This window comes from Phaseolus vulgaris, chromosome 3 (genome assembly GCF_051622355.1).
Source record: "Phaseolus vulgaris cultivar YP4 chromosome 3, ASM5162235v1, whole genome shotgun sequence".
In the NCBI taxonomy this organism is placed as follows: Eukaryota; Viridiplantae; Streptophyta; class Magnoliopsida; order Fabales; family Fabaceae; genus Phaseolus; species Phaseolus vulgaris.
This window is the reverse complement of record NC_143500.1, coordinates 7376235-7387409: the sequence shown is the minus strand read 5'-3', so window position 1 is coordinate 7387409 and position 11175 is coordinate 7376235. Positions and strand designations below refer to the sequence as shown.

Genomic DNA, 11175 nt, shown 5'->3' with positions numbered 1-11175 from the left:
TCATGTCCATTCAGGTCTAATATGTGTCTAATTGTACTATTAGGTCTTAATAATGTTTTATCTTTAATTAATTTCTCGAGATTAACTTACTATGTCGAGAGGTCGATTAGTTATAACATTTTGATCCCCGATTAACGAATTTGTTTGCCTTATCGAAAAACCAAATAGAATTCTATTCAGATCAGATATCTGAAAAGTACTAGAGAAGTTGTTGGACTCACGTGTTGATGCATTTCCGGTACTCAATGCCCGACAATACATAAATTATTCTAAAAAAAAAATATTTTAATTCTAATGAAACATGTAAATTTTGATTTCATAAAATTGAAAGAAATATATCATGTTAATATAAACTTTTCACATAAGCTAACTCATAAGAAGGTGACATAAGCTAACTCATAAGATGGTGGATTACTTGTTAAATTAAACAAACTCTCGTTAAAATAAGTTTTAACTGATTTTAATATTATATTAAAAAATAAATTTTAATCATAATTTAGTTTTATAAAATCAAAATTTATAAATGTACTTAATATATTATAAAATATCTTTATTTCTAATATTAATATATTATAAAATATCTTTATTTCTAATATTAGTAATATGAGATTTCCAAAATAGAATAGTGTGAGTACTTTTAATAATAAAGAATGTGACCGTAGAAATTTGACAAACTTTATGATATATAATTAAATAAATAAGGAATCTGGTGGGTAAGGTGACGCATGCACTAAGGTGTAGAAAAGTCGCCATAAGAACCAATCAAAGCCATGCAGCGCCACCACAGAAACGACAAGAAAGCAAGGATAAAAGGGGCATCCACTTCATTGCAAACATTTCAAACACCTTGATTTCTCTTTAACCCTTGCTTTCAGTTTTCTTCTTTCCCTTCTCTTTTGTCCCGTAATTAGCAAAGAACTATTTTCCATAGTTTCCCATTCAATCTTGCTTTTCACTCTACTCAATGGAGGGCAGAACAAGCTCTGTGCTCCCACCTGGCTTCAGGTTTCACCCCACTGATGAGGAACTAATCGTCTACTACCTTTGTAACCAAGCCACATCAAAACCATGCCCTGCATCAATCATTCCAGAAGTGGATATCTACAAGTTTGATCCATGGGAATTACCTGGTACTTGTGTTGACATATACTAAAATATCCCTTCAAAAATATCTAATTGCCTATGTTTTGACCATATTGTGATTGTGCATGTGCATGTTTCTCTTGTTCTAACATGTCAAATTCTCATGAAATACAGAGAAAACAGACTTTGGAGAAAATGAATGGTACTTCTTTAGCCCAAGAGAGAGGAAGTACCCAAATGGGGTGAGGCCTAATAGAGCAACTGTGTCTGGGTATTGGAAGGCCACTGGTACTGACAAAGCAATCTATAGTGGCTCTAAGCATATTGGGGTGAAGAAAGCTTTGGTTTTTTACAAGGGTAAGCCACCAAAGGGTCTCAAGACAGATTGGATCATGCATGAGTACAGATTAATAGGATCAAGAAGACAAACCAATAGACAAATGGGATCCATGAGGGTAAGACTTTGCCTTATTCATTACCATAAGTTTTTTGTATGAAATTATAGGTATACAAATATTGAATATTTTACTTGAAATTACTCTATAGACTGCTATTTTATTTTTTTTGACCTTACCTTTGTACTTGGATATGTCATCAGCTAGATGACTGGGTCTTGTGTAGGATCTACAAGAAGAAGAACGTGGGAAAATCATTGGAGGCAAAAGAGGACTACCCAATAGCACAAATCAATCTTACACCACCAAACAATGGCACTGAACAAGAAGTGGTGAAATTTCCAAGGACAAGTTCCCTTACTCATCTTTTGGATATGGATTACTTGGGTCCAATATCACACATACTATCTGATGCATCATACACTTCAACCTTTGATTTTCAACTTAACACTGTCAATGGTGGAATAGACCCGTTCATAAAACCACAGCCACTTGAAATTCCTAATAACCTTTATGCAGCAGACTCAGGGAAGTACCAAGTGAAACAGAACAGCACCATCAACCCCACCATATTTGTGAACCATGTCTATGATCAAAGAGGATAATACCAAAAATGAAAGAAAAAAAAAATGAAATTGGATTATTTGGAACATACCAGTTAAATAATCCTGAAGATTCTTTGTAGAAATCCATATATATTATATCACCCAATGAATTTTCAGTGATATCCAATCAGATCATAGTTCCCACAGAAATTGTATATATATACTCTTTGTATGAAATACCATTAACACTTCTTTCAACACTTTTTATATTATTAAGTGACATTACATACTAATCCCCCACTAATTAAGTGTGATCAAGGTTATTTTTTGGGACTTACAATGATAAAATAACCCCATTATTGAAAACTTTTAACTTGATGTTAATGGAATTACATTCAATACTCTGATTCAGATCAAAGCTGATGCTTAGATCATGCTTAGGTAGCATTTGAAGGCAAATACAGTTGAGCCACCCGCTTCCACCGCTCGAATAAATCATCACAATGATTATTTATTCTCATGACAAAGGATAGATACAATTGGGCATTGGAAAACTATGTACTGTGAGTCAATAATTGAAACAGAAAGGAGTTTTCAAATGAGTTGTTAATTGAATTCGTGATTGGTGGCACCCTGTGTTGCTTATCCAAATTGATAACGGCGTTGTTGATAGAATTGGATATGACGTGTTGAGAAGGTTGGCATGTGCATGCGCTATATATATAATATAAGAATAACATGTGGCTCAGGGTCACACCTTTTATAAAACTACAAATTCTTGTGTTTGTTTCGTCAGGAAGTTGTTAGTTAATATAAAGTAGTACAAGTTAAACAAAACCAATCATTTGAATGAGTCGTGTATGCGTGTTACATGTCTCTAACTTCATCTTCATATATATTTAATTTGGTTGGTTGTGAATTTGTGAGCCTTCTTAGGATGTTTGGTCTGGGACACCAAATTGATGAGATGAAGCATTTATTTGGACTTGTAAATCCATTAGCACTTGTGACATAATGATAAAGTTAACATGATGAACTGTATCATTACAATGCATTCATGTATGAACATTTATTCATTTTAAGCTTCTATTCTGCCACTGTTTGTGGGAGATTATTTAACTTTTACAGATACACCAACCTAAGATAGTTTCTGCTTACTTTCTTGCCATTCATTGATGTTAGCTTCAACTTTTGCTTGCACTTTTGAATGAAATCCAGGGTATGGCTCATAACCAAATAAAGTATGGAGAACCTGCATAAAACAAGTAGCCTTAGAGCCATACATATATAAATGAATATATTCAAGCAATAAACTAATGCTAAGGAAAGGTAGAGAACCATGCAAGAGGGAACTAGTATTAGGAATTTAGAATATGAAATTGTAAGTACAATACCTCTAGCAATACAAAGAAAGGACCCGTTACAAAGGCCTGAATGAGGTTATCCAATAGAGCAGGTGCTCTTTTCTGTAAATAAAATATCTTAGGCATGTTAATATAAGAAATGTTTAAGTCAGAGATTGAGTTATTATACCAAAAGCTAACCTCAAATACTCCGTGACCAATAAACAGATGTGTCCAACATACTAGTTGAACCACCAGAACAACCTAGACATGATCAAAGAGCAAAAAGTGAGGCATGTTATGTTGATAATGTTTATGTATGCAGGAAGAGAATGTTTTTACTATTTGCATGGGACAACATGGTAATATCTAGCCAACAAAAATAAGAAGCATAGCTACACTTTTTGGAGTAGGATTGAGAAAGGTAGGAACAATTGCAACAAAAAAAACACTACTAAACATGCATGATATTGTTTGTCACAAAAGAAACATAAGCATAACACAATCTACCAAAGCTATATAATATCTGATTACTTGTGAGGACTGCGGAAGAATGAAGATATTCCGCTATCTTCAGCCTAAACAGAAGAAAAAGGGGAAAACAATGAAATTGCAACCAGAACCACTGCTAGAATCTTCCTAGAACGAGGAATGCAAGAACAATTAAGCACCCTAAAAAGAAAGGAAGAATAAAAGGAGCAGAAAACATGATCGAGGACCAAACAGACTCATAACTTATAAAACAGAAGAAAATAGAAAGGAAAAATCTACATTTTATTAATGATAAATGAGCCTTTAAATGAGCAATACAATAAAAAAACACTATAATCATGGCATTATTCAAACATAATAGACTCCTAAAAACATGATAAGACTTAAATACTTAAAATACTAGGTAACAGATAGCTTTATATTTATGGTGACCTGATAAGACCAACAAACTCTCGCTAAGATAAACTCTAAATGACTTTGATACCATGTTAAGAAGTATACTTTATGGCAAACTCAACCTTATAAAATCGGTTTATAAGATAAGGTTGACATCCACTTATATCATCCTTATCTCTGACAATGTAAGATCTCCAATACTAATAACATTTTGAGTTAATAACATTTTGAGTTTATTAAATGAATCTAATTTCAGACCTTTCAGGAAGATATCAGTAACCTGCTCCTCGCTTCTGCAAGCTCAATAACTCTTGCTGCTGCAAGATCGCTTAAGATACAAATATTTGACATTAATATGCTTTCTTCTTCTTCTTCTGAGAATGACAGGGTTCTTAGACAATTTTATTATTGAAGTATTGCCACAGAAAATCAAAGTAACTCCTTCTTGCTTAAAACCAACAAAATCAAGATTTCTGCGCAACCATACAACATGACAGACACAACTAGTTGCTGCCACAAATTCAGCTTCTGTGATAGAGTTACAATGCGTCGCTTCACGAAATTGCTCAAGCTCCCAACATAAAAACATAACCAAATATGCTCTTTCTATCAGTATGATCCCCAACATAGTCATTGTCTGTGAAACTAATTAATTTTTACACCTTGCAGCTATCTAATAACGCGTTTTCCAGCCAAGAGATGTTTCTCTTTATGACTCGCCATGTACCTGCTGACATGGCTTGCAAGTTGCAACATGCATTATATCAGGCCAAGTTGCGGTAAAATACATCAAGCTTCCCACTATTTGCTTGAAGAATGTGCCATCAACATTATCTCCTTCTATACCTTTCATAAACTGAGAGTTCTTCTCTCTACTGGTGTAGTGTAAAGATTACAATTTTTCATTTGAAACCTGTCTAATAGCTCTTACACATAAACAAAGATTCCACCATCTAATTACTTCACTTCAATCCCGAGAAAATAGTGCATCAATCCAAAGTTAGTCATATCGAACATAATCATTATGAAACATCATTTTCGACAAAAATCAAGTTATCCACATACATAGAAACAATGAGGATTCCTCCTCCATGACTAACTTCAGTAAAGAGAGTGTTCATAAGGACATTTTTGAAAACCCACCTTTGAAACTAAGAATCTATGTGACTATACCAAACTCTTAAAGTTAGTTTTAGCTCATATAATGCACTCTTTAATCTATACACTTTACGCTAATGCCTAATTTTAGTATAGCCAGAAGGTTGATTGATATATACATGTTCTTCCAAGTCTCCATGAAGAAAAGTTGACTTTACATCCAACTAAAAGATGACCCATAAATTTTGAGCAGCTAATAACTAATCTGATTGTATCATGTCATGCAAAACTTTGTTTTTTATATCACTTCACACCTATTGTTCTTTGATTTGGTTGTGGCCTAGAGATTGGACTTTCTAATGGAAAAAATGCACGCGGACACATAATTATGAATCAACTGCAGAAAATAAACCACACAAGATTTAACATGGTTTGGTCGCCAACTGCAACCTACATCCACACGGACAACTGTTTGGTTTTCTGTCCTTTTGCGCCCCAATTACAAGTACAATAATATCTTTAAATAAAAATTATAAAGGAACTTAATGATTAAGCTCATTCACTAAACATGGTGTCTAGTCAGCCCAACCCAATTGTTCATAACTTTATACCCAAAACTTCAGCATGTATAAAAGTCTCTTCACAATCATTTTAAGACAATAACTTTGTAGGTTTTGTTCAATTTCTCATTTTTACCGAATTACTGAATGTGAAATTCACACTTGTATTCTAACATATTATGTTTTCTATCATCTTCACAGAAGCAATCAATCTTGGATTAGCATATTGAATTCTACAAATTCTATCTTTAATGGTTATCTCATAACCTTTTTCTTACAGCTGACCAATGCTCTTTAGATTGCTCTTGAAATAAGGAACAAAAGAGAACATTAGAGATTATTTGAGTAGAATCTCCAATGGTTTCTATTTTTACTTGTTATTTTTCCATAACTGAAATTTTAGAATTGTGAACAAGCTTCACAATATCTTTGAAAGATCCATCGAGAGTGGGAAACACTGGCTTGTTCCCACTCATATGATTGATGCAGTCAATATCTAGATACCACAAGTTCTTGTTGGTTTCCTCCTTTGCATGACAAACCATCAACAGAGATAACTTTTCTTCATGTTCTTCGTCCTTTGCTACATACATTTTTTTGCAGTATCCTTGCAGAGTATCATTTTTAAGATGACACCTGAAAAAGATAGTTCTTTACTTTGAGATCCTTCAGCTTCATTGCTTCAATTTTTTCCCTTTCAACATTTGTCATTATTATGCCAATTATTTTCTCTAGTAGCCATTGGAAATAACATGCAAATATTCTTTGGACTTAATTTTTTTTCCCATTAACATTATTCAATGATCATCAAAGCGAAGAATTGAAGGTTGTACAAAAAATTTCGCTGGCCATCACTTAAGAGCTACTGCTCACACTTATTTTCCTCTTTCCATATTTTCTTTTTCTTTAAAGTGCTGATAAAAAAAAAACCATTATTAACGTATAAAACAACAGAGAATGGAAAGGAAAAATCTACATTTTATTCATGATAAATAAGCCTTTAAATGAGCAATACAGTAATGGAAAAAGCTATAACCATGGCATTATTAAAAAATTTAACAAACATCTAAAAACATGACAACAATCTAATAAAATTTAAAGACTAGGAAACAAATTAGATAAGAGACTTTTATTCCACACAGACATCACAATTATATAATTGAAATACATATGTAGATATAGAAAATTAAGTACACAATCATCAAATAATTTCAACAAAGAGACAAAAAGTAAATCCCTATCTTCAAGAAAACCAAATATCTAAGTTAGACAACAACAACCGAAAGATACAAGGTTCTAACTTTTAAATATCCCTGTCGGGATTGTGGAACTGGAGTATATGGAATACAAGAGTATAGCATAAATGGCTAATGAGACAATTTATTTTCCGAGGAGAGGGTTATTTGGGTATATCGCATAAGTGTGTCATATTATGATAGGGAGCCAGATGATATGTTAATACCAAAGAACTTACAAGAGTACAAAAACAAAACCTACGAAAAAGAAGAAGAGAAGCAACCAAGGTGTGTTATAGAGGAGACCTTAGATATAAAATGAAAACATTAAAGAAAATAAATAAGTTAATTTTCACATTAGTACAAATCATATGATAATTAACAATATGATATGGAGTACATCCTCTCAAGAATTGGTTTGTTGAACTCATGGAATTCTCTATGACATCAAAAGAACAACACAAAGAAGAATGAGAGAGAAAAAAATTAGAGAAAACAAAGCAAAGAAACCTATTAATTGCGGAATGCCAAAGTCAAGAAAAGAAAATGTATATACAACAAAACAAAAGAAAAAAAAAATAACAAACAAGATGATCTATTAGTAGATTAGACTATCTAGTGTAAACATTTTTCAGTAGATTAAACTGTCTAGTGTAAATAAATGGACTAGATAGTCTAGTGTTAAACAAGATTGTCTAGACGGTTTGTTAGCATACTATACAGTTTGTTAGCAGAGTAGACGGTCTATTATAAACAAATGAACTAGATGGTCTAGTATAAACAAACAAACTAGATGATCTAGTATAAACAAATGGACTAGACGATCTAGTGCTAAAAATTCCATACAAACTAACTAGATGGAAATGGTCAAGTACATAATTCTTCCAATTAATCTTCTATATACAAAGGCATCCTCAATAGGATAACCATCATTGGAGCTAAGTTTTAAAATGGGATCCATAGATAGTGTAACTATTGTGCTACCTAAGAAAGTAATGCATCAAGAAAATATAAGATATATTTGATCTTACTCAAGGAGTTGGACATGGAAATTTTCAAGCCTAAGAAGTACGAGAAGCAATGATCATTAGTTTGAATGAGAAATTTAGTGTCAATACGTAGGTTGTTTAACACATAAATAATTAAGGTATGCTAGGATGATGCCATCCATGTAAACAAACAAATAATGTTTGCTTTCAGGTAACAAAATTAAAGACCAATTGTAAACAACCTACGATGTGCTAAAGCACACATAGTCAAATAAATAAAAGAGTTTCTAGACACTCTAGATTATCTCTGAATAGAGGCTTCAAGTCTATTAGTACTAAACATTGATGTTTTAGATGTAAAATCGTGGGGCTCATATATTGATGAGCAATAGAAGTATCTAAGGGAAAATGATGAGTGATAAGCAAAGGATTACCATATCATCAATAAAGGAGGAAAAATCTCTAAAAGAAGTCACTTCCTTGAAAGGAAAAAATGTTTCATGAAAAAGAACATCCCTTGAAATATTTTTCTTTTGTCTCTAGATTTTACAATCTGTATCATTTGTAACCTCTAGATTAACCAACAAAATTTGATAGAATGATGAAAAAGCATAATTTTGTTTGTGGAGAAGGACAAAGTTGTTGCCAAAGCCAAAAGTCCAACTACTTTTAATGATTGATAATTAGGTTTGGATCCATATAAAACTTGAAAAAATGATGTTTGTTATAGTACTAGAGGGAGAATCTCACTGATTAAAAAGGTACCAAGAAACACACTAGCCTAAAATTGGACGGGCAACATGTATTAAAATAATAAAGTTCGAGTTATATTCAATAGATGAACTATTGAGTTTTGTTGAGGTCTCTACACACGTAAAAATTGATGTAGAGTGTCTTATGTTACTAGAAAATCCGTAAGAGCAAGTTTTTTGCATTGTCAAATCTGAAACACTTAATGTTGGTCTTAGACTATGTTTTAACCATTTGAAAGAATGTTTTATAACATTAGCAATTTCATATTTGTGTGAGAAAAAAATATCTACACAAAATGACTATAATCATCAACTAAGGTTAAAAAGAAAATGTTTGTCATCATAAGTAGGCTTACTATAGGACTCTAAATATCACAATGTAATATATCAACTAATGATTGACACACTTTGTTGAGTGAAGTGAAGGATAACTTTCTAAACTTCGCAAAAGAACAAATTTAGCAATTGAAAGTAGAAAAAATATATGAAATATCACAAATAATTTCATTACTCAAAAGTCGAAGAATTTTGATAGAGATATATCTAAATCTAGAATGCCAGATAGGATTTGTGCTAGTAGTAAAGAAGACAAAATTATAGTTATTTGGTGAACAAGTTAAAGATAGAACAAATACAATCCTTCAATAAGATTACACAAACAATCTTCCAAAGTGAAACATCTATTAGATAAAAGAAAATATTTAAAAAAAAGGTGATAACAAATTAATATAAGTCAATGAAAGACTAACAAGCAACAAATTAAAATTGATTTAAGGTACATAAAAAAATATTATGAAACAACAATATAAGAAAAAGTTTATACTACACCAATAAAAAACAAATTGATTGAATAACAAAAACGTTTTATATTAGTAAAATATCTATAAAATTGAAAACAAAATAAGGAATTAACTAATAAGTAATTAATGACACCTAATGATCCAACTACTTTAAACAAAAGAATTGATATAAAAAAAAAACTAAATCATTGAAAAAAAATTAACCTCTAGAGTATATGTAATTATACTACTAGAAATAATCCACTTGTAAGACATTAGAATTTTATCCATGTCATCCATAAGAAAAAAAACCAGCACATTAAGGAGATGAATGCAAAAAATCCCTATTAATATCATATATATCAAGAAAAAAAAATAATTAAATTAAATATATCCTTTATAGATAAAAGAAAATAATATATAATAACAAACATTCCAACAAACTAAAGAGTAAAAGAAAGAAAAATAATTGATTATATTTAATATTTTTAATATATTTTTTTTCATAAGATTATAAATGATTGTTATTACTTGAGGTCATCCTAGCTGGATGTCAAGTAACACAGTGATGCCTAACATGAATTTTTTTTATAAAAAAAATAAAAATATTATTAATATCTAATTATAATATTTCTTCTAATAATTAACCACTGATAAATGAAAAAACAAACATGCTCCATACACATAAGAAAATCCAAAGAGACAGGAGAAACTGCTACCATTTTCATATCAGTATAACCGATTAACCTGGTTTACCTTCCAAGCTAGAGACAACCGAAGTTGAGTTGCAACAAAGCTACTTCCCACCCAACAAAGGGCACAAAGCAGTGCAGCTAGGGAACCAGCTTTGAGATCCAAAGCAACATAGAACAGTGAGTAGAGCAAAGCAACAAGGAAACCAACATTCCAAACTAAGATGACATGGTTAGACCAAAGGGAAAACTCCAAGCTTGGAAGGCTGAAGATGGAAGGGGAGAAGTGGAGAATGAGAAGGGCTGAGAAGAAAATTGGCCAAACAAACAAGACATGGATTGCTGTGTTAACTGGGTTTGTGTGGTATGCTCCATAGAAGGCAAAATGGTTTTCAAGATCAAAGAATCCACTCCTTCCCAATGCCATTTACAACTATAGAAGGCCAAAATACAAGAAGTTCTTTGTTTCTTTGAGTTGCAGAGGGAGATTTGTTCTTTTCATGGGCGTGATATATGAATAGGGACACTAGTAAGCTTAGGTATCTAGAACTTGCAATAAATTATGAATGAAACGTGAAACTAACCAAGTTAAACAGTAGTATACATTATTGATATTTGGTTGGATCTATTTAATAAAAAAGAGAGTTAGATTTGAGTTAAAAAAAACTATTTAAATATATAAAAACTAATGTATATGTATGTATTTTTATAATTCTTTTTTAATATCATTAATAAAAGAAATTTATTATAATTCATTAAAATTGTGTTTTATTTTAAATTTGTACAACTATTTAAAAATTTGGATTTTTAGCATAA

At 31.5% G+C, this 11175-nt stretch overlaps 2 protein-coding genes across 3 annotated transcripts; one reads left to right on the top strand and one right to left on the bottom strand.

Annotated features, from left to right (window-relative positions):
* The first annotated feature begins 640 nt into the window (after positions 1 to 640).
* LOC137806403 (NAC transcription factor 29-like) lies at positions 641 to 2281 on the top strand. 2 transcript variants are annotated; one of them, XM_090300323.1, is made up of 3 exons: positions 641 to 1130; positions 1258 to 1538; positions 1705 to 2281. In XM_090300323.1, the coding sequence occupies exons 1-3, from the start codon at positions 965 to 967 to the stop codon at positions 1798 to 1800; spliced, it is 543 nt and encodes a 180-aa protein (XP_090156449.1). In that variant the 5' UTR covers positions 641 to 964; the 3' UTR covers positions 1801 to 2281. The 2 variants fall into 2 exon arrangements, with proteins under 2 accessions (XP_090156449.1, XP_068462612.2); XM_068606511.2 differs by having other exon boundaries at positions 1682 to 2281.
* A 717-nt stretch (positions 2282 to 2998) lies between these two features.
* On the bottom strand, positions 2999 to 10876 carry LOC137806404 (2-hydroxy-palmitic acid dioxygenase MPO1). The gene is made up of 4 exons (XM_068606512.2): positions 10424 to 10876; positions 3568 to 3630; positions 3418 to 3489; positions 2999 to 3275 (listed from the first exon to the last, which is right to left on the bottom strand). Exons 1-4 carry the CDS (start codon positions 10784 to 10786, stop codon positions 3162 to 3164), a joined length of 612 nt encoding a protein of 203 aa, XP_068462613.1. The 5' UTR covers positions 10787 to 10876; the 3' UTR covers positions 2999 to 3161.
* Positions 10877 to 11175: the final 299 nt, after the last annotated feature.

Coding starts and splice junctions, on each gene's coding strand:
- LOC137806403 (XM_068606511.2), top strand. CDS start 965: ATGGAGGGCAGAACAAGCTCTGTGCTCCCACCTGGCTTCAGGTTTCAC. Junction 1,131..1,257: donor TGATCCATGGGAATTACCTG/GTACTTGTGTTG, acceptor CATGAAATACAG/AGAAAACAGACTTTGGAGAA. Junction 1,539..1,681: donor GACAAATGGGATCCATGAGG/GTAAGACTTTGC, acceptor ATATGTCATCAG/CTAGATGACTGGGTCTTGTG.
- LOC137806404 (XM_068606512.2), bottom strand. CDS start 10,786: ATGGCATTGGGAAGGAGTGGATTCTTTGATCTTGAAAACCATTTTGCC. Junction 3,631..10,423: donor GGTTGTCTCTAGCTTGGAAG/GTAAACCAGGTT, acceptor GATCATGTCTAG/GTTGTTCTGGTGGTTCAACT. Junction 3,490..3,567: donor TTGGTCACGGAGTATTTGAG/GTTAGCTTTTGG, acceptor TTTTATTTACAG/AAAAGAGCACCTGCTCTATT.